The 23,539-nt window shown below is 40.8% G+C and overlaps 1 protein-coding gene and 1 long non-coding RNA gene across 3 annotated transcripts; one reads left to right on the forward strand and one right to left on the reverse strand.

Moving 5' to 3' along the window:
* Positions 1–625: 625 nt before the first annotated feature.
* LOC107837265 (uncharacterized) lies at positions 626–8,641 on the forward strand. Its single transcript, XR_001663285.1, has 2 exons — positions 626–3,602; positions 3,633–8,641. It is a non-coding gene; the product is annotated as an uncharacterized LOC107837265 (long non-coding RNA).
* A 1,583-nt stretch (positions 8,642–10,224) lies between these two features.
* Positions 10,225–20,395, reverse strand: dctn4 (dynactin 4). Of its 2 annotated transcripts, XM_007561545.2 has the most exons (14): positions 20,195–20,395; positions 18,777–18,847; positions 18,493–18,671; positions 18,314–18,357; positions 17,284–17,391; positions 16,614–16,634; positions 16,029–16,102; positions 13,487–13,599; positions 13,245–13,354; positions 13,051–13,124; positions 12,676–12,730; positions 12,030–12,137; positions 11,619–11,716; positions 10,225–11,519 (listed from the first exon to the last, which is right to left on the reverse strand). In XM_007561545.2, exons 1-14 carry the CDS (start codon positions 20,327–20,329, stop codon positions 11,300–11,302), a joined length of 1,410 nt encoding a protein of 469 aa, XP_007561607.1. In that variant the 5' UTR covers positions 20,330–20,395; the 3' UTR covers positions 10,225–11,299. The 2 variants fall into 2 exon arrangements, with proteins under 2 accessions (XP_007561607.1, XP_007561608.1); XM_007561546.2 differs by lacking the exon at positions 16,614–16,634 and having other exon boundaries at positions 20,195–20,393.
* Positions 20,396–23,539: the final 3,144 nt, after the last annotated feature.

The raw sequence follows: 23,539 nt of genomic DNA on the forward strand, positions 1-23,539 counted from the left end.
TATATATATATATATATATATATATATATACGTGTATTTTTTTTTTGATCGATAAACGCACCTATACTTGTGGTATAAAGCACTGATGTCACTCTAACAGCAACACTTTTAGGTGTCCAACCTGTTTGCAAAGTTAAAGAAAAAGTACTCAAAGTTATATTATATTAACATATTATCATATCAGTGAGGTATTTAACACGGAAATCAAAACAAGCAAAGAGAACCATCTCTGCAGACTGTTTTTTTATTATTATTTTTTTTTACTTTTTAAAATGTTGTTTTTATTTAGACCTTTATTTTAACAGGATACAAAACCTTAGAGATTAAAAACTTCTTTTTCAAGGGAGTCCTGGCCGAGAGGCAGCCACAAATACAAAATTCACCGTTAAAAGAAAATGACAAGTTATAAAAAACAGGTTCATGTTCCTGAATCGTCGTGTAGTTTGGGTGCAAAAGCGTCAAATTAGATGAATTCAGTCGATTCTGACTGAATTTCTACACCATTAATCTATTTTTTTTCGTTATGACAGGAGAAAGATTAGACTACAATCCTGATTAAAAAAAAAACACAATCATTCCTTTAATTTTTCATTCAAAAAATGAGGAATTAAAAGGCTGTTGGAGTTCTCATCGAGAGGAGAGAAGAGTTTCGGCATAATTCACTGCTTTAAAGAAATAAAATAGAAAACAGAAATGCAACGAGTTAGGACAAACCAAACATATGAAGTGATAATTACTCATTTTCGCTTCAGTCAGGAGTGCAGCTATGAAAGCACGCTGATATCACAGGCTCATGTTTATGAACCATATGAGAATAGCACAGATGCAAAAGCCTGGCGTAGAAACAAAAAGCACATTAGAAGAGAGCGGTTTTTGCCAAGCTACTCATTTAAATAGCTCACTGTGGACTTATTTACAGCTTCTGATTTCTATTTTGAAGCAGCGACAGGTGGTCAAACTCTAATGTCACTGCAGAATCATCTGCTCTCACTTTTCTCTCTAGAAGAGTGATTCAAACGCTAACATTGTCGTACAGCGGCAACTTCATTATCCGAGGTGTGCGAACCTGGGCCCTTGGCAGACATTAAGCAAATTCCTTGCATAATCGTGTCATTAAGTAAACAAACAGAAGCTTGGAGAAGGAGCGAGACGTGTCGCTCACGCTCAGAGTCGGCGTCTGCTCGCTCGGTGGGACGAGTCCAAGAGAGAACTTTAGTTAATGTGTTGAATGTGTGTTTTGACAGACAGCAAAAGATCCCTCTGACTGACAAGTGAAATCCTACCAGTGTATTTCATTAAATGTGTTTCAGCATGCTGGACAAGCAAAGAGAAACATTTAAACAGCTGTAACATCAGCAACTTGAGCTTTCCGTTGGCAAATCAAATCACCGTCTGCAGCCAGGGCAAACGGGCGGCTCTGGTTCCACCGTATCTCCGTTCTGAAGAAATTAGGACAGCCTGGGGGAGAATTAAAGTCACATTTTCCTGTTTTTTTTTTTTGTTTTGTTTTTTCGTTTTTTGGGGGGGAGGGGTTCTTTGGAGAAGAGATACATTTAAAAGTGGAGAGAATGCATTCCAAAGCAAGAAAGTTCAGATGATTTTGCATATTAACAATCTGCACCAAAAAAGAAAAAAAAAAAAATGTGTGTGTTTCCTTTTGGGCTCCGTATTGGGGGAGACGGGGCCAATATTTAACAGAGCATCCAGAGAAAGCATCTGCTCTGTCAGATAGGTGGCACTCAGCACACAAACTGCAGCGTCCATTTTTTTATTTTTTATTTTTTATTATTTTCCTCGAGTATTCCTGTGGAGACCAAACAACTGAAAAAAAAAATTATAATAAACAAACTTGCTCTTGTTAATGTTTTTGGCAGCACACCGCTATGTGTAAACTCATCAGGTATTGATATAACAGCTATGTAAGTTATGAAACCGCCCCCGGAGACCCCGTCAAATATAAACAGCTTGAAATATGCGCCTGTCAATCTCGCCAGCGGCCAGCCATCTGGGCCTATCCAGTTACTGAGCTGAATAAGAAAATGAGAAAATAAATAGCCGATGGTACCGAGTTCCTGTTCGGGCTGGAGCTCAAGGAAACCGTCGCCTCCTGTCCCTGCCCGTAGGTGAACCAAGACTGAGCAAAAAGACTCGCTAATAGATTCAAACACTGCGGTGGGGTCTTGGATTTGATGATCCTAATTAAGGGCGGGTTTGACCTTCTAGTAAAGTTCTTGGTCCGAGCCTGAAGCTGTTTGCCTCCAGAGGGGCTGTTGCAGGGGCTTAGAGGACACAATGGGCTTTAGCTCCATGACACAGCTAAAAGGCTGGTTGCTGGCTAGAGACGGTTTTTCTCTAATGATCTTTGAAAACTTGCATGTCCTTGTCTAAGATGAAGCCTCGGTCTGGTGAAAAAACAATGACGAAATCGTGCAAAAACGGGGGAAATTCTTCCACGAAACAGGAAGAGCTGGGTTTCAAGAGAGACAGAAATGAAGGTAACAAAAAGTTTGAGATTAGATACAAACTTGCCACAACAAATGTCGCTAAGTTGGACTGATTCTTTAAAAGATTTTTCAATTTTTCAAAAAGAAAAGACTGCACGCGAGTAAAAGCTGTGATTAGAGCTCTGTTCAAGTCACTCCCTTCGCTAAAGTACCAAAGAAGAAGGTTTTTCTTAAATGACCTTTAAAACTTGCATTTTCTTTTTCTAAACTGAAGCTGTAGTCTGGTGGGAAAAAAAACTAATGAACTGAAGCAGGCAAAGAAGCATCAAACAGGAGAAATTGGTTTTTAAGAAAGACAGAAACATGGATGACTTTTTTTTTTCCAGAGAAGAACAAATAATGTTTGGTTGAGCTTTTCGTAGTGTTATGTTGTGATAACCGTCAGCATGAAAATATTTATGAGGTCAGCGAAGCGAAGACAAAAAAAAAAAAAGGACCTCAATAAAAGGCCGTGTTGGAAGTTTGCCCGCTGTGAGCGAACAATATGAAGCGGAACCACATCGGCAGAGCATGAAGTCACCGCAGCCCTGGGAGCTGCGACACCCACACGTTGTTCTACTTTCCCTCTGAATTTGAAAAAAAAAAAACACACCGTCTCTATGACAGCAGAGAAATCTCCATGTGACTTTAATCTGCTCGAAGGCTAAACCTCGGTGGTGGTCCTGGTGTCGACGTTCAGCCTCGGGAAAGTCTCTCCAGCTCTGGACGGATCCGGGGGGAGACGTGTTGATTTAGAGAGCGAGGTCAGGTTCTTTTGGGTCAAGGCCGCTTGTGAGGTGTCACCCACTGAGCTGCTGCGTGTGCATCCAGCGGCGGAAAATAACATTTTCAAATTACAATTTTATTTATTAACCCGTCAAAAAAAGAAAAAAAAAATCACGCATAATGAAATCAAGCAGAAAAGTGTTTAATTGGTTAATTTCCGATTTATTGAGAGAGTATTTATATTTCTACACTGCGCTTTCGGTTGGGTTGACCATTTTAGTGTTATTTAAACGTTTTTCTAGGTAACAAAAAATAGACAAAAACAGAAGAAATCTGCAAAGGCAAATACTTTTTTTAAAATCCCTGCAGTATTTACATCCGAAGAAAACACACGTGGAATGTGTGTTTTCCGATTTCCACAAGGAGTGGAATGTCTCCTCGTTAGAGGAGTCCATGTTCCCCGTCCTCTGAAGACATATTTCTTTCCCCCACGGCCTCTGAATCCCTCCCTGTCTTTATCTTCATTACTCTTCTTTGACCTCTTTCGTCCTGAGGTCGCGTCGGATTACTTCCGGGGCAACGCCGTCCCTTCAGCCGTCTGCCTGCCACGCTGAATTAAAACCAGCTCTTTGTGACACTGTACCGCCTCGTAAACTGCAATCGGGTCCTCTCAACCACTACTTTTCAAACTTACAGACAACAGATGCGAGGAGCCCCCCACCCCGATGAGGCCGGGACTCCAGCAGCGAACAGCATGGTGCTGCTGGCTGCTGCTGCTGGTGGGGGGAGACTCCAAGATAAAAGCCTCGGTAGCTGAATCGCGTTAAATTCTCCCTCGCAAAGTCAGCAGATTGACAAGATTATCTGTCCCACGCAGGCGGGAAATCGGATCCCGGAGTCGGATCAACAGGAAATTAAAAGAGGACAACAAGGTTTAGACAAAGGCAAACAAACTTCCACCGACTCCGCGCAGATCCCGACGACTGAAACATCAACAAATAACAATTACGGGCAGGAATATCATCACAGTCTGAAGTCGTCATCCTGGCTCAGTGCAGAGAACTGGAGCGCTTCTTCTAGCTCTTAGACTTTCTCAGTCATCATGCTTCAACTATATTCTGTGTTTCATTGGGGTTTTATTTGACCAAAAAGCTTGTGCACAATTGTGAAAATCTGCACAAAGCAAAATAATCCGTGGATTTTGCATTTCTTTTTTGAAAGGCATCGTCAACGTGTGGCACACATGTATATTTAGCACATTTGAGAATGTCTGGGAACTCTTGTCTTTTGGATTTAGTTGTGAACTTTGACTGGGCCATCCAAGTCTAAGCTTTAATCATTCCACTTTAGCTCTGACTGTATGTTTTCTATGTAGGACAAAATATGCAGATGTTTATGGGTCATGATTTTTTTTTTGCTTTGTCCTGCTCATAAATCATGATCTCTCATTCAAATTAGGTACTGAGTCAAAGCATTTCCTGGATTGCACTAAGGTTGACCAAGTTCCCAACCTGGACTCCCAACATAATGACCCATCATCAGGTCAATGATCAACCACGTTCAGTTTCTATGTAAAACGCATCGTGTCGTTTTGTCTTGTGCACCTGATAAAAAACAAATCCTCAGCAACAGTCAGTTTTTGTCTGCTGGGACATTAATGCCTGGGGACAGGAATCAAAATTCACATTTCCACTTTCCCAATCTATATTCTTGAGCTGTAAATCTAAAGATGCCCCCATTGATTACGTGTATTGATCAAGTCTCCCTCTCGTGTTTGAATTACTGCACAGCCTGGCGCTGGGACGTGCGAGTGTGTTCGTGCACCCGCATCCGCCGGACGTGGATTTACAGTGACGGCCGTCTGCACGCCTTACAGCCTCTGCGCGGCTAGAAACTCTCCACTTCGGTCCCAGACATCAATCTGCCCCACACTCCGCCGCTAACACCTTTTCATCCGGGCCTAATGGGGCTTATAGCTGCGCGAGAAGGCTGCAAGAAACAAGCAGCCAGACTGATACAATAATACGACTTCCACTACAAATGTTGTCCTAATTGGGATCATCTATTCACTTTGCAGTGCATTATCGCTGGCGTGTGTGGCTGGCTCTCTCCGAGGCATGCACTTCATTTAATTAATGAAACTGTACTTACTGCTGGGGATTATCTTGTACTCGCCTTTATCGAGCTAAAAGCAAAGGCAGAGGCAATAAAATCAAACTCTAATCTGTTGCGTTGTTTCAACCATTTAGATGACGTAAAAACCAGAACTAAAAGCGTAATATTCAGGTGATACAACGGTTTAGTCAAAGGCCAGACGTGGATACAGGTGAGAATCTGACAAAATTTGGGTTTTTTCTCCTCTTTTTTCTTTTTTTTTGTCAAAGGCAAAAATGTCTGAAGATGAATGGATTTGGCTGTAGTGAAGTATTGACTCAGTCAAAACAACAATGCCACATTATTTGCTTTTTTTTTTTCTTTACTTCCAGTCGTTCATAACATAAGATTCCAATCAGACGTAAAGATGATTATGGTTGCAATATGAGAAAAATGAGGAAAAACTTCATAGGATAATAAATGGAACTTGCAGACATATTTATACCTCAAGATGCTTTAATAATTATTTATTCCTACCACTCAAAGCACTGTGGGGATGATTCAAATAGACTGAGGCCTATCTTTTTTCTTTTTTTTTTCTTTTTTCTGAGTCACCCACATACTTTATTTCAACACTATTTCAGATATGCAGTTTTGGTGAGCAAATAACAGAAAGCTCTAACAAATACTGACAAACCATCAGGCTTCTGTTAAATTATTGCTTCCTTCGCTGAAGTTGCGCACTCCCAGTTATCTGGCTTTCACTGACACTTCACATTTTCCACTGAGTAACAACATTACAAGCAAACAGGAGATTGTTTTTTCCCACCGCCAGCTTCTTCCCGACAGAGTCCCACAAGGCCTCGGGTTTGGGTTCCTGACACACTTTTGCGCCCCTTACATACAAAGTTGTGCGCACACGAGCAAAGAAAAAAATAAAAATAAAAAAATTATAAATGAAAGCGCAGACGAGAGCGGCGTCTCTGTCAGTTGAGTCAGGCGGGGTTTCAGAGCGAGCGTCCAGGGTCAGCCGTTTTTCTCAGAGCGAAATTTTATGATCGCAGCATCCAAAATCAACATTCCAACCAACCAACCAGCAGCCATCGCAATGCAGCGAGAGGAAACAGAGGGAAAATCTGGATGAAAAGTGGACTTTTTTTTTTATCACCCTTCCTCTTGAAAAGCTAAGGTTTCACAAGTTTGGCTCTCGCAGCTCTGGAAACCCACATGCCTGCAGTTATTCATCTGGGCAGACACCATCAATTACCACTAATTAACCAGATGATGGTCTGGTGAGCAGAAAATGAAGGAGGTGATTAATCACTCCGAGCACCTCCAGGCCTGCAACTCAACCTAAAAAAAAAAAAAAAAAAAAACGGGAGACGTGAATTTGAAGAGCTACTAGGTTTCCTTTTTCTTTGTTTTTTTGCCTTGATGACATGCCCAGAAACAGGAATGTGTCCAAACCATTGTAGAAGGCAAAAACGGGAGATCCTTCTGAGGATTACATTAGTGGTAATAATCCACCCGACAGACCTGATGGGGAAAACAAACCTTTCTGCATACTGTCTGTGTCTGATAGGAATCAAAATATGATCTTTTTCTTTTCTTTTTTTTTCATTAAAAGGAGGGGATTTCCTGTCTCTGCTGAGGTGGTGCTTTTCTCTCATTTCACTTTGGGTGAGTTTTACTGGTGGTTTGCGTGATGATGTAATCGCGGAAAGATCCTGGGTGCAGTCAGACTAGTAATCCGGTGGGAAAGCTTTCATCCGGCCAAAGCCGGATGTCTTCAGAAATAAACAAGTTAGTCTTGGGAAAACAGAAAGTGGTGTGAAGTGAAGACACCTTTGGATAACTCAGTGCAAAAAGTATTCACGTGCTGTGAAATGTTCCATTTTTCTCACGTTACAACAAATGCTGCGTGTCGAAAGGATTTGTAATTAGTCACTAATTTGGAGAATCAACTTTTAGTGCAATCGCATCTGCAAGTCTTTTGAAGCGTTTTTCTACCATTTCTTCACTTCTATTCAATATCACTCGAGCGGAATTTCTCAATGGAGAGCATGTTTGAGAATCCAAATGTTTGCGGTCCGTACGCAGTTCTCTCTGCATCCCCCTACCTGAAGTGTGGATCTCTGCAGCTCCTCCAGAGCTACCATAAGCCTCTTGGCTGCTTCTGCGATTAATGTTCTCATTTCCCAAGCCTGTCTGTTTAAGTGGACATCCAAGCCTTGGTAGGTTTGCAGTCGTTACTCCTTCCATCTTCAGATGGAAGATGGTGGAAAGTTTAATTGTTTTTTAGACTCCGATTTAAACTTTACCTCTGATCTGCCGGCTGTGTTCCTTCATCTTCCAGATGCCGTTTGGACTCTAGTTACCAATTAGGAGATATATGGACTCAGTTGGTAACACAGTTACTTTTGAGACAGGCTTTTCCTACTGTATGTTGGATCTATCCCCAAAAAATCCTGACAAAACACAGTGAAGTAAAAATTAGAAAAAGATTAAGAGGTTTGACTTCTTTTGTGTGATTCAGCACAAAAAGATCAAGTTTATCTACAGAATTGTCTTAATATTGTAGGAAAAGATATGTTTTTTTTTTTTTCTGCTAACGGTTTTTAGCATGCCGTGGCGTATGGGAAATTATTCCCGTCTCCATCCAGGAAAATATTTAATCCGACTGGGGGAAAGCCAGGAATTTGTCTTGCAGATGGGTTTTGGGGGGGGAGATTTTTCGAGGCCTGCTCATGACACAGTTATATGCACAAATCGCAACGTGCCACACGCAGTCCAGTTATTTCTCATTGCCTCTCTCTGTTGAGCTAAATGAAATTATGGTGCGTACAGGCCCACCAAGCAAAACGCTGCATCTTCTTCTTATAAAGTAAAAAATATTGTCAGCTGCGCCGCAGCAGCCCAGAAGGTCGTGTTTAGCACGACTGCTGTGCGCTAAGCTACTGCCATCATCGGCTCGGTTTGATGAGGGAGTCCGGGTTGTTTTGCTGTGGACTCGCCCCATGTGTTCTTCATTATCTCATCTTCTGTGGTGATTTGTAGCTTCTGTGATGTCCCTCCACCCCCGTCCCCGTTTTTTGGGGGGTAGTTTATATGTGCTAAAGATAAAAGAAAATCATGGCTTTATTACCTAGACCCACTGGGTGTGTTTACTAAGCAGAGGGCCTCGGTGGGGAGCGCCAACACACCTGCAACTCACAATATCTGATCTGCCTTTTCAAAAAAAAAACAAAAAAAAAAACACCACAGCGGGTGTGCAGATCATCCCCCTGAACGGGGCTGATAAGTGTAGAGCAAGAAAACGAAGAAAACGATACCTGCTGAAAAAAAAAAATGAAAAAAAATCATTAGCCTCTGCTTCTGATGCAGAGATTTTGCTCTCCTGACTCAAACCTTGAAGAGAAAAGGTCGGATTTTAAGTGTTTGTCAGAACTCATTGTTCTGTTTTCCATGGACAACCCAAAATAAAACTCAAGGCTGGATTTAGATGCTTCTATCCTCTCTAAGCTCCACTACGTTTATGTCTGCAGTGTAAAAATCTGCTTGCCTGTGGCGCCATCCTGTGGGGAAAATCATCAACTGAAGTTTCTTCCTCTTTCCTCTTTTAACAAAAGCCATACGAGAGAACTCAGCTTCTCAGATTAACTTGAACAGAAAAAATAAACTTAAGTCTGAAAACTCTTTTGACTCACTGTTTAAAAGTGTAGAGTCAGAGTTCCTATACATTTTGCAAAATCTTGTAATATGATTGAGAAATGTTTCTAGAGGCCATCAAAGATCAACCACCACAAATTAAAAATAAAAAAATCTAACTTGTGCTCAATCAGCTGAGCAACTAAAAATTTAGCTGCACAATTAATTTATATCACTTTTGTTTCATTTTGTTAATGGGCTAGAGGAGCGGGCAGCAGGCTGATCTCTAGACTTTTTTTTTTTGCAAAAATCTTAATTACAACAGCACAGACGGGGCGGCAACTTCACTCAGGTTAGACAAAGAATGGATGGGCTTCACCAAAGAGACTGGAACACGGAAAAACGTTATCATTAGTGCAAAAGTTGCATCCGTTAATTTGTCCTTCCTCGTATTCTGGATTCCACATTTAAAGCCAGACTGATCTGAAAGGTGTGCAGTAGATTCTGGATGGCTCGACCTCCCCACCGCCCCCAACATCTGTATTTGGGCTCAATAAGGCTTTAACTCAGGCTAAATGGGTCCTAAGTGGGTCTGATCTCACAATAGGGAGGACTGTGTGGTTTGACCAAATGCAATCCATATTTGCAAGATGAGCTGATTCTCAGTCAGAGACGTCGGCTCAGACTGAGCAACACATTTTGAACCCGTGCAGCTACTTTTTTTTTTTTTTTTAATTTTAAACCAAAGGCACGTATCACATCTACAACAGGAAATTAACAGGAGGCCAAAGACGATCCCTGGGACTCGCTTGTAAAATGTTGTCTGGGAAGAAAGGGAAAATATTTGAAAGGATTTAAGGAGTACTGGCCAGGAAGGAAAAAGTCTAGAAATAAAACTTTTTTTTTTTCCATATTTATGACACTTTAAATACTTAAAGTGTCATACTTTTGCTTTTTTTCTTGCATAAGAAATCTATGTACAAATGAAAATTGGGGAAACTTTCGATGAATATTTGGCAATGAAAAGAAGTGAGACTTTTCCAATTTAGGAGCCAGGCAGCTCAAGGTGCACCACTCTCTCGCTCTCTGAAATTAATTGAAAGCAAAAACAAAGTGAGCAGTAATTAATGAAGCTCCATCCTTCATAATTCCGGTCGAATGATTTTATTGTGCGCACCGTGTGCGGAGATAATCCATAGAAAAAAATAAAAGAGCACCTGATTAAATAATGTAAGTCGCATTTAACTGATGCCATAAAAAGCAAACAGATCCATTACAGCATGTTACTAATTTATTAGCCAGTAGTGCAGATTAATTGATGTACAACTCTATTTTATTTTATTTTTTCCCCCAAAGGATAACACATGGGACAGTTTTGCACAACATCCACTTACAGGGTTGTCGGTAACACTTGCCAACCAAGAGGAGGAAAAGTTTTCAAGTACAAATACATGATGAGCTTTTTGTACCTAAAACTATTTTCCCCGACCTTCCCTTAGTTTAATGGAGGCAGTTACATTTGACGGTGGGCAACAGAGACGAGGCTACCTTTAATCAGTCCTGTAAAATGGCGGATAGATCCGGGCGCATAAACTTGGAGGCGATCTCAGATTAATAGCCCGTGTGCGCGTTCAATGAGCTGCTAAATGCGCCGAGACGTTTTAGTCAGTAAACCTTAAATGCAAAGTGGTTATTGTGTGAGAAGTGATTTAAATAGATTCCTGTACAGCAGCAAAAATATATAGGCAGGTGTGTTGAGAGAGTGCGGAGCGTGAAGACGTCAACGTTTGCTGTATTTCATATAGATAAAGCATGCAAGCAAATGGAAAACTACGGTCTGCGGAAAATGATGCTGACAAAGACGCATAAACAAACGGAGCAGAGGCGGCGACTCTTTCGGATTGTTCTCGTCTCTCGTGATTCTGCTCGCTGGGGTTCCGGTCCGAATAGTTCGCACCACCTAGGCGCTACGGTGAATTATAACCGGACAGACAGAGGAAATAAAGAAAACACTGTAAGCACAACATCAATACATCCTAACCTCCCACACAGAAGCTGCTTCGTACTAATAGACTGTATAGTGTTTCGGCAGAGAAAGGATGATGTAGTGAAATGTAACCTGCCGTGGAGCAGCACAACAATCATTTAAAAAGAGATGGAACCGATGCAGCAGTCAACAACAGTTTCCTATAATTTAACGCCCGAGCGAAGACGCGGACGACGGTTATTGTGCCGTCACTGGTGACGTCGGGTAAGATTAAAACAAAAGCAACTTTCCGTCGGCTTCCCCTAAACGAACGCGAGTTTAAAGAGACTAGTTGGCGAACGCTAAAGGATTTTATTTGCACTCAGGGAGCGAGCGGCCCCAGCCTCAGCTCTACATGATGAGTGAGCCAAACGGCCTCGTGAGCAGCGTCGCCCCCCTCCTCGCTCGGCCGGATGGGAGCTGCGAGGTTACGGAAGTCGTGGCGCATCCGAAATGAAACGGTGACATCCGTGTCCTCTTCTTTCAGAGGGACCACTTTGATGAAGAAACCAATCTTGTTGGACTTCCTGAAGGCGACGATGCTGGAGAAAAAAGGGACAGAGATAAGTTTGAGGGTTCTGCATTGATTCAGTGAGTGTGTATACGTGTGTGTGTGTGAGAGATCAGTTTCGTTTACTCACTCTGGATCATCCTGGAAGTCCTGAGGCTCTGCCAGTTCGTCGTACTCAGCTGCAGCATCCTTCCCTGCCAAGACCAGTTCCTTACTGGGAACAAGAACCTGCACAGGAAACAAGTTTCAAACATAATAAAACTTTCCATAAATGTTCCCAGTGAAATAAAAAAGGGGGTGTTCTTTAAATGTACACTTCATAATGTTAAATTACAAAAAATAAATAAAAAAATCTGAGCTTCTAACAATGAAGGACGTTTTAAAAGGCCGGGTATTTGTCCTCTTAATAATTATAGTAACTGTATAAATTCTTGCTGAACATATTTCAACACAGCAACAAAGAACATTTTACGTAACTTCGGCACATCCAGCAGTTTCAGACCCGTTAAAACAACTTGGCGACAGCAGAATCAAAACGTACCTTGGAAGTGCTGTTGACATCATCAGGATCGTCGTCTTCACAAACAGCCAGTGTGACATGAGTAACGTTCTCCACCGGGTTGGTCAGGGTTAGCAGCACCTGACTCTCCTACGCCAACAGCAAAGAGAAAAGAAAGGTGAATGTCGCTGACCGGCTCCAATACGATGTCTCTCATCATCAAAGTTGATTTCAAGCAGTTTGCTAAAGGAAATGTTCCACATTTTTCCAGACAAACATGTGAATTTGTGCTGAAGATGACAACATGCTTCACATCTTATACCGATTTTAAACTTATTTGTTGTGTAACATAACAGTATCAAGTGTGCAGGTTTTAAATAAGGCTGTGTTTCAGTTTCCCTGCATCTCTTATGTTAAATGAGAAACAAAATCATAAAAAGATCACAATTCTATCAACATTGATCATTAACACGCAACACAAATGAAAAAAAAAAAGAAAAGAAAAAAAAACAAACAGGTGAAACTTTTCATTATTTCACATGTAATGATGGAGGTGATCCAGGCTGGTTTACAGTTTCTGGACCCTGACAGCATTAGCTGAGAAACTAATGTTTTTTTGTTGTTGTTTGTTTGTTTGTTTTCTTAAGAATGTGATGCAGATGGACAAAACCAAGTGGCAGAAACTGACCTTCATGTATCGGAGATTTGGAATGGACATTATTCTTACTTCAGGGATGTAGCTCCTGACGGAGGAAAGCAGAGCAACAACTTCACCGACAGCCAAACAGCCAAACTCTGTTAACAATTCGCAGGTCGCTGAGCTGTTAAATTATTAATTATTAATTCAATTTTCTCAACTGTAACCAAATCGTTTCTGCCTGACTTTAATCCAGTATTTAGAGCTGAAATTTGTTTAATTTCCAGAACAATATTTCTTTAAACCCACGCGCTGGAACATGTATTTACGGCTGCACAATCAATTTTCAACCAGATTAGCCTAATCGGGCCTGAGGCTGATTTACTACACACACACACACATACACACACACCGACAACTACTCACACAGCCACCAGCTGAATTTTGAACTTGATTGAAGTTGGATTAAACTCTGGCTTGCTCAGGTTGTGCTCGCATTTCTGAGGAAAGTAATTAAGAAAAACAACGTTTTACAAATTAGATCAGCCATCCCTCGTCCCCTAAAGAAAAAATAAACAAGGCTTTAAGAGAGCCGTGAAAAATAGCGGAGCTGTACTGACCCTGCAGCGCAGCGAGCGCTTCATCAGGAGGTGTTTGTGTCTGGGGTGGAGCTGAGAAGCTCCTGCAGGCTGGAAGTCTGGCTGCAGCAGCCGCTGGCGCAGCGTGGTCACTGCACACACGTACGCACGCACGCACACACACACACACACACACACGCACACGCACACGCACACGCAGACACAGATTCTCCTCAGCAACCGTCGCAAGGTAATCAAGAGACGCTTCTCGACAAAAATCCTACCTTCGGGTAAACTGATGGGTCTGGTGTAGCAGTCCTCAGGCAGGGGCTCCACTTCGTCGAGGGCCTGAGCGGGTTCGATTGTGATTTCCTTCTGGTCCTCACCTTCTTTAAGGCTGATTAAGAAACACAAACAGGTGATTTGTTGATTCTCTTCCAAGGGAGCACTTTACTGCATATCAAGACACGAGACATAAAAGTACAAAAACTATTTCAAACACCGATAAGAAACAAACCGGTTTTTGACTGTAGGGACACAAACGTTTTAGGCCGACAAGCCTTTAAGCAAGATAGGGGTCGAACTTTTCAAACGTTACGTTTGAAAACAACTAAAATATTTTTAGCGCAGTTTCAAATTAATAGTCCTGAGTTGCTGCGATGCCAGAGGAATCACTGGAGTGGCTTCAAGGGGCAAAAATTTAATAAATCTGCCATTGCCCCTCGCCCACTTGTTGCTGCTCAATGCTGGTTAAACAAATGAAAAGTTCAAAAGGTTCTTGGTGAGTGGTTTTCAGTCTTGGTCCTTCAGGTTTTGGATGCATCTCTCCTCCAACAGAGACAATTTAAATGCTTGCAGAGCCTCCTCAGTAGGTCAACAGGTCCTGCAGATGCCCAATAATCATTAATTCATTTACGGCAGAAGGGTGGCAGCAGGGACAATGGGTCCTACTTTGTATACTTAAAAATACACACAGTTTCCTAATTTTGATTGATTGTTTTCTACTTTGGCAAATAAACCAAAGTAGAAAACTTTGGTCTTGTGGTTTAGCTACGTCAACCGGACTTTGCTCGCTCTTTTTTGAAACTTGTATCATTATACAATTATGCAGGGAGGCTGTACAAAATAATTCCAAGCGTCAAAACTAGACCCTGAGCTGCATTTTGGACACGCCTGCTTCATCCCCTTTCATATCAAAGCTCTGAATTAAACACACAACCATAAGCCCCTCATTACAGAACACTTTGTCCTTTCACATCGTGCAACCCGATCCGGCCGGATTATGGGCTGTACGCCGCCAAGTACGACGCAAACCATTTGAACGCAGTGATGTCAGTCCCACAGCTACTGGACACTGGAGCAATAGAGATGTGGTCTGTGAAAAGACAGACTGCGCCTCTCCATCTGGTAATCCAATGAATGAGTCTGGCTTTAGCAGTTGCCAGGAAAACGGCACTCAACGCCCTGCAGTTTGCTAGCTGTGGTGACAGAAAGGAAAGGTCTGGTGCAGAAGGGATTATGGGCCGTTTTCTGGCCCATTAGGTTCCAGTGAAATCAATGCCTCAACATACCCACACTTTTTGGACACTTTTGGAGGGTGGCCACTTCCTGTTCCAACAACACTGCGCAACTCTGAACAAAGTAATGCAATGGATGAGCGAAGTTGGTGCGAAGACCTTTAGTTTTCTGCACACGGTCCACTAGAGTTGATCCCATCCTTTATGAAGAACTGAAGCTGATACAATGAATTGACAAAATAGGCACCAAGCTAATACTTTGTGTTTGGGATTTTGCCAATATCTGGCTGGGCTCTGCACCATGTTGCTTATGCAGGCCACATTTAGTGCATTAAATACACTTAAAGTTGTCGAGTGCAAATAACAGGACATATTGACAAGACTTATATTAGAAGATTGTTGGGTAACAGCTGTAGCTCCTGTTTTTTTTTTTGTTTTTGTTTTTTCCCCACTTTGTACCATTTGACAACACTAAACTCATCCTGCAGCCCCATAATAACCTTTTCAGTTCAAAGCGGTGAAGGGTTTGTCGAAGGCTCAGGTTAGTCATAATGATGGAGCCACTTCTGCTCCCAATTATGTGTTGGGACGTTTCAGCCAATTGGTAAATGTAAAAATCACGTGTAGACCATAGAATGAAAGTATGACCAGTAAAAGCTGGTTTACTAGCTTTTACCCAACCAGTTAGTAATTAATTATTAAGTTAAGTTGTAACTGTGTTTCCTGAGGTGATGCTGGATATAAGGGTGATAAACTGTTGACTATGTTGAAAGGGCTGATAAAATAATCAAACCAACTAGGACTGTAACTAAAGATTAAGTAATCGATTATTCTATTCGATTATTCTGACGATTAATAGAGTAATTGGATAAAAAAAATAATAATTGGCATATTCTGCATGTTTTCATTTAAAAGATGCAAATACAGAAATGATTCAATTCCTTTTTTAAATAAGACGATAAACATTTTATTACTTAAAACGCAATAAGATAGCATTCCTTTAGCGAATTTGAACCAGGCAGATCTATCTTGTTATATGTCTGTATACTTCATTTACAATTAATCAATTGCTAAATTAATTGACAATTATTTGAATAATTGGTTCATCACGATTAATTGTTTCAGCCCTAAAACCAACGCTGCTGAAAGGTAAAACATTTGTCTCAGTCGTCATGATGTGGGGGGACATACGAGTGTAGTTACTGAGCAGAATCGTAACGATCCCCCTGAGGTCACACAATTATGAAAACATTTAACTACAGGATGGTACAGTAGCAGCGTTCATCCTATTTGATAAGAGATAACTCACCTAAGTCCAGCCAGAGTGGCTATTGGAGCTCCAGGTCTCTGCCTATGCAGTCTGGTTCCAAGGCCGTATTTTTCCTGGGTGAATTCGGATAAAAAAAAAAAAATAAAAAAAAACATGATCAGGCAGACTGCCAAAAGACAACTACGGGGGACTCACAATGATTTATGAAATTAATATACAGCTATTTTTCTACAGGACAAATCCTCTAAGAGATAAATCCATGTCAGCTCTTAACAAAAACAGAAAGGAGTATTTTTTTAACATTAAAGACAATAAATAAGCCAGAGAGAGTTTTTATATCTTGTTGTGAAAGACAAGGAACACAGAACAAAGGAGCAGCTGGAGAAAGACGAGGGGGGATTTCTTGACTTAATTAGGCTTAAATGTTTTTTTCCACCCCCCCTTCCAAATAAACAGATGTTAAGATGCAAACATAAAGCTCCCCTTGTGTGAATCTAAGCTTAATTTACCCAAGGAGACATTCATGTGATCTGTGAGGTCTCTCTGTGACAGTGTTAACAAATAAAGAGATAAAAGTGCAACTGTAATAGACAAGACTACCCAAATTGTGAAAGTATAACTCACCACCACATGAATAGTGTGTTGCTTGAGGGGGTAAAAACCAAAATATCAGAGTGCATAAGCAAAGGAAAAACAAAAACAAAACAAAAAAGGAGAGAAGGTGAAACCGAAGCAATCGAGCAAAAACATTAATGGCATTTGGTGACATGCGACTGCAACAGAAACGATCATTTCAGATGGCAAAGTGGAACCGCGGGACATCTTGAGAGGTTACAACATACGACAGGAAGCACAGGTTTGAGTTAATGGGCGCTAATGTAGCTAGCTTTAAAAGCAGAAAGCAGGAGTACACAAACATAAACATTTTCCATTTGATCACCACAGACAAGCCGGAGGCTGTTTTGATACTCGGTCACGAAAAGCAGCAGAAATGGATGGACACAGCGTCAGTATTTCAATCAGAGACAGAAACAAAGTCACTGGTCAACCATAACTAATTTTTTTTTTTTTTTTAAATAAAAACTACGCTGGCACTCAGCGACACCTGCTCTGCCTAAACCCGAGACCGAGCCGCGGTGGATCAGATCTTTAACTTTGCAGATGGCTGCTGATCTCGGCGAGTACAAAACAAATGACACCACTGCCGCTTGACATTTTAAAAGGTTAAAGAAAAAAATGTGACATTTTTGGAGAGAGTTGCGTGAAAGCGGCTCTCTCAGGGGGAGCAGAGTACCGAGAATGCCAGGGGCATGCACTGTCGTCTCCTTGCCAGCTTCTTCCTGTCTCTCTCCTGCTTCTCTCGGTGGGCGAGCTGCTGGTAATACTCAATCAGCTTGGAGATCTGTGGCAAACGAAAAGTCATCCACAGACAGGTCACCATATTCCTTGTGAATTTTTGAACAAAACACAAGCTTTCAAGATCATAACACGGCGTTTCTGCAGCTTTCACCAACGCAGATTTAAGACTCTTTAAGACCATTAAACATGCGTCACAACAGAGATCTACAAAAGAAGATTAATTTGGGACTTTAGATGTACAGAAGAAGAAGAAGATTGCATATTTTATTTTGTATTAGTGCCAGTTTTTTTTTATATATACAAAATGCATCCACTGAGCCAGTGGCAAAGACAAACGACCAGGCAGCCAACAGGTGACACATTTACACTTACCAACGACAGATGCCAAAAAAGCTACAATTTAAGACATTTTAAAGACTTGATTTTAGACACATTTGTGTAAAACTTTTTTAAGGATATACAGAAACCCTGTAATGATGATTCCAGCTTGAGAACCATCCATTTTAAATCTGCTGTATTGCAAGCCCAGCTTCCTTCTATATTTAAACAACTAACTTGGATGGAAATATACTTTTCCAAAAAAAAATCCACATGACAAATAATGATTGTGATCATTTGCTAAACTCCTTTACTGGGCAAAAAAACAAAAAATAAAAAAATAAGTTGACAACTTTTAATATGATTTTAACAGCTTATTGGTAACAGCTGTCTCTGTAGCTGAACAAAACATGTGACTGCCCACTCTGACTGGAAGTTCACTGTAAATAAATAGAAAAGTAATAAAAATGTGTTATTTGTGCTGAATCTGAACCCTAAGAACCCAGCAACAGAGTTTGCGTTTGCCTCAGGCTATGAAATGTGTGGATGCAACTTTCTCAGAGAAGTATTCAAAAGAATGCAGTGTGTGACCAAGGAACCATGTGAGTAACTCAAGAGTACTCAAGTGACCACAGGGTACAACTTACCCGCTGACCGTGGGGGTTTTCTGGCTCCTGCCATCCACCACTGGCTGCAACAGACAAAATGCTCCAAAACATCAGACTTAAGTGGTCATAACGCAAATTTACAGCTGGCTTAGGTTTCGTGTCCCCAAAGCTAACAAAATGGTGACCCCATTAATGTGCAAATTGGACAAAACGCCTACCAACTGATTTGTCAGCCATTCCTACATCTCTGGAGGTCCAGCGACAGAAGCCGCAGGCCAGGTAGTAGGCTTTCTTCATCGTTGTCTTGGTAGGATCGTCAGGCAGAGGAGCTGGAATGTTAGTGGCCCGAGTTGACAGAGTGTGCATGCAACATGGGCAGTCAAAGCAATTTGCACACCTGTATGAGAGCAAAGGGATAAAAGTGGATCAACGACTGAAACAAAATACATTTCCAGAGAGAAATAACTGGTAGTAGTAGAACAAGTATTGGATGATCAGTGACCTGTTCTTTTTCAGCTTGGCTTCAGCAGACGGCATGTTCTCCAGACAACTAGGACAGTAATGGGAGTCCACCTAATTAACAGAGTCAGAGAAAGAACAGGGGGGTCAGTTTATCTGTGAATAGCTTCAGCAAGAATATCATTCTCAATTGTTGTAATTTGTTTTTGAACTTTGTGTACAGTACCTGCCATATTTATGAACCTTGAAGAAAACTTCCAACCTTTAAATAAACATCTTGACTGTTTAAATCCATGTATATTCGCTTATTTGAACATTTCTTACAATTTAACCAAAATTTCTAGCATCCAACAGTGGTCATGAGGTGCTTTCCCACATGTTCATCCTTTGCTTCATACCAAACCCACTTGGAGTTTGTTACCGCTTGATCTTAGTCTAAACTAAGCCTCAGCCTAGTTTAACAAGTTGGACATGTTTATGTTTTAATGGCATTTGTTTTATTATATTTTGAGAGATATCCATCTAATCTGAAATTAAATTTCAAACTTCACGATTGGATAAAGAGTAAATGTTTAAATCTCCCAGAATTATGAATACCTTTGGGTTTAACTGGACTGAAGCAGTTCTTTAAGAACCATCTTCAGATATGTTTTCTATGCCTTAAAATTCTTCTCACTGTGTGTTCGCAAGATATACACTGGTCTATGTCCAACTTGGAGGCAACAATTAAAAAAAAGCAGTGTCAGGTAATATCTACAGCCCTGGTAAATGACTGGTCAAAGAATACTAATCAGAAGTTCTTACAAAAGTTTAAATAAAAATTATGTAGTTACAATTATTATAAAGGAATCGGTAGGGGTACCAATAGTTGTGCCATCAATGATATTGTTAGACAATTACTTCCTAACTTAGGATTTATTTCCCCACAAAATAAATCAACTATAGTTAAAGGTTGCATATTTATTTAGCTATTAGGAATGACAGCGTTTTTTAAATTAAACGTTATGAGATAGTTGTATAGAAACCCCCAAGATGCGTTGGAAGAGTGAAGCAGTGTAGCGTCTCTGGGTGTGGTGTTACCAACTATTGGCCTACGAAGCTACGTTTCCTAAATAAGATGGCATAACTGATAACAAAGCCAGCCCAACGTTTATTATAAATGGGTTCACTTCTTTATGGTACAGATATATATTTTTCAGTTATATAAATTGTCTTACATCAAGATTAAAGTATAGCTTAAACTACCTAGCCCATTTAGGCTACATGACGCTAACTCTAACGGAAGTGAATCCGTCCAGCCAATAAAATTACGGAAAAGCAGGAAAAGCAGTTGAACAACAAGGCGCTTAGCCATACAATCTGTGCGATGAGTCAACAAGTCCCGCCCCTCTGTCACAGCGACAGGCAGATCGGCTAACAACAAAGCAGTTACCCGCTATCGAAGGAAAAAAAATAACGTACCTCATGAGACACACATTCTAGCGACCTTAACTCGCTACAGTAGCGACAAAAATAAAGTTGAGATAAGGGGGCTCTAATCCTTTTCTGTCCACGGACCAGATAGAGGACTCTATCTGGGTGCAGAAGAGACGCCATCTTTCACCGGCGTCGCTGGGCTCACTGACCGTTCCAATGCGTTCTATTTGTCACTGTTAGGGCTAACGGCTCAGCATTGCCCACCAGTGGTGGACATTAAAACTACACCGACAGTTTGTTGAGGATAAACACACTGAAGGCCAGGTAACCCAGAAATGCAAATATTTAATAATCACTTCTTCTACTGTAAGATCGGCTTCGAGCATAATTTTCCCACCAAATCTTAATTTAATTCATTTGAATTTATTGATATTATTATTAAAGTATAATATCTAGTTCCACACAATTTGGACAGGTGTGGGTTTTCTGGGTACTCTGGAGTATAGTTGCTGTTTAAATGTTTTTGAAAACTGGTACTAAAATAACATTTTTCAAAAGTAACACATTTTAATTTTTATGATTAATTATACATTTACACAGCCCCTCATCTATTTTTTGGCAACATGATCTTACTTAGCATTATCCCTACAAAGCATTAAGACAGTTTCTTGGCCTGGGGCATCTCTGTTCTTCTCCATTGTCCTTTTAAAGTGGCAGTTGAGATATCTCTCCCATTACTGTGTTGTCAGATAAAGCCACTGAGGTGCTCTGACAGGCATGCAAAGAGGCTTGTCAACTTCCCACGGGGCACATGGTCGAGTGGCAACTCACTATGACAACCGCTGATCCCAGACAAGAGAAATGATCCATGAATAAGAAAAATAAATAAATAAATAAAAACCCGCTGTGTTTAGGGGGAAAAAACCTCAGCATGTTGCAATCAGAGAAACTGGGTCAAACTCTCATAGAAACTAACAGTTAAATTTCACTGTTTCTTAAATGACTACTATTAATAGTTTTTTTTTAATTTATTTATTTATTTTATCCAAATCATCTCAACCAAAACTTCATTCATTCATTCATTCATTAATTCATGTTTGGCTACTATCCGTGTCCGTCAGCAGATGGCGTCATGTCAGCCCTCCGCCCCCTGCCACATATGTTTATTTCCCCGGAGGGAGAAGCTGGGAGACATCCACAGAGAGCGGTCACAGTGTCGTGGATAGACGGCGTCATGAGGCCCTTCTCACCGCCGCTGCTGCTCCTGCTGCTCGCTCTGCTGAGACCCTTCGCCGCCTGCGGAACCGACTTAGTGCAGGTACCCGTTGATAGGAAATGTGTGTGCAGACAAGTTCAATAGCCTGAAGGATCACGACATTTATTTATTTTATTTTTTATTTTTGCTATTGTCTGACAGCGCTTACACCTGCGCCCTGTTGCTTTTTGAGTTTTAGTGAGCATTTATTCTTTATCAAAGAATAAAAGCAGGCGTCTTATCAGATATTTGATAATTATCGCCTATAATTGATGGCATAAATGCCAGCACCTATCAAAATACCAATTTATTTTATCGGTATAGCGTGTTTGCGATTGTTAAACTATATTAGTACATTAGATGGCATAAATGCCAGCACCTATCAAAATACCAATTTATTTTATCGGTATAGCGTGTTTGCGATTGTTAAACTATATTAGTACATTAGATGGCATAAATGCCAGAACCTATCAAAATACCAATTTATTTTATCGGTAGGTATAGCGTGTTTGCGATTGTTAAACTATATTAGTACATTTTGCATAATTATGTTTTTCTAATCATCAAAAGAACATAAAACATTCTGACCACAAAAATCTCTATTTTTCATGTCTCTCTCTCTCATATGAATTAGCTTTGAAGAAAGATATCATCAACAGCGAGCTGCAAGACCTTGAAAAGATTGTTTTCAAGTGGATTATTTAAGATGTTTTGGTTAAAGGCTGTGCCTCTTTTTTGTAATGGAGCAAAGTTCCTGTTGACTCTGGACTTATTTTGCACTGGGACAGCTGGCAGTAGGGGGAAACTCCAGTCCACAAAACAATAGACATACGAAAGGGGAAACACATTTCACTTCGCTTTTTATTTCGTGGTTGTCGCCACAGGGAAATTTGCCTGGCAGCCAGGTGAACGGATAAATAAGAAATTAGTCAGTATGTAATGGTAAGTCAGACCAGAAAGGAACCATCTGTCCTGATGAAACTTAAGACATTACGATGTCAAGAGATCCATCAAGATGAAGGTTTTTGCTCTTCTTGCTGGTGGTCTTGTTAAAGCAGAGCTCATTAGATCAATAAGCATCACAATTCATGTAATAATTCGGGCCTTTAGATCTCCTGTGTTGTTAAGGTAACACACCCCGTGCATAATCAACATTTTAAGTCATGAATGCTTTACATGCTTAACGGTTTGGAGAATAAAATTCAAAAGTGTGGCATGTATTAACCCTTCAATAAAATCCAGTGCTCCTGGAGGGTCAGTAGTAACACAGTGACACATGGTGACAGCATCATACTCTAGGAATGATTTCTCTTCCCCAACAGGGACAGGGAAGTAGGTCATAGTTGATGGGGAAAAATGGATGGAGCTAAATACAGAGCAATACTGGAAGAAAACCAGTTAAGAGACTGCAAAAGACTGGCCAAAGGTTCACCTTCCAGCTCTGGCTGTTTCCAAACCAAACAGCCAGAGCTACAATGGAACGGTTTGGATCAATGCGTGTTCTTGTGCTCAAAGGACCCAGTCAAAGTCTAATTAGCTTGAAAATATTGTTCATAAATGCTCCCAGTCTGACCTGACTGATCCTGAGGACGTTTTTAAAGAAGAGGGATAAATAAAAGGGTGTCATGAATACTGTCGCCAGACATTGTGATTCATTTATGATCCTTTTAAAACGAACCCGGTTAGGGTAAACGTCAGGTTCAAGTAATCTGAAAAAAACAACACTTTGACACAAATAAAAAGAAGAGAGAGACAAGTGATTAACCATTTCTCGCGATGAAGAGAGGAACGTGAGTTACAGTGTCCACCTCACGCAGCAGCTCTCATCCACCGCTACACCTCTTTTATTACAAAAATTGGGTGTTTTCTACTAACAGAGTTTGCAAACTGCTAAGAGGAAGAGGGGACAAACAAAAACTCAGCTAGCAAACGAGCCGAGTTTTTGGTCATGAATCTTCACAATACAATGAAACCCGCCCGTCTTCTCGTAAGGCCTTAAGCGCTGCTCCTGCTTCTGTGGCCTTTTATCTGTTTCTTCCAACATATTTCCAACACTTTGATCCTGTGCTGTGTCATGAGGTCTCTCAGTCTGCTTGCAGTTTGGCTCCAAGGAATCTGACTTCTTGTTTTTATAT

Source organism: Poecilia formosa, unplaced genomic scaffold, assembly GCF_000485575.1.
Source record: "Poecilia formosa unplaced genomic scaffold, Poecilia_formosa-5.1.2 Scaffold128, whole genome shotgun sequence".
Lineage (NCBI taxonomy): Eukaryota > Metazoa > Chordata > Actinopteri > Cyprinodontiformes > Poeciliidae > Poecilia > Poecilia formosa.

Bases quoted from the DNA above. Each gene is read 5' to 3' on its own strand.
- dctn4 (XM_007561545.2), bottom strand. From the start codon at position 20,329: ATGGCGTCTCTTCTGCACCCAGATAGAGTCCTCTATCTGGTCCGTGGA. The intron at 16,103-16,613 runs GTGAGTTATACT...GAATTCACCCAG, and splicing joins AACACACTATTCATGTGGTG to GAAAAATACGGCCTTGGAAC. The intron at 13,125-13,244 runs GTCAGTACAGCT...TACTTTCCTCAG, and splicing joins AGCGCTCGCTGCGCTGCAGG to AAATGCGAGCACAACCTGAG.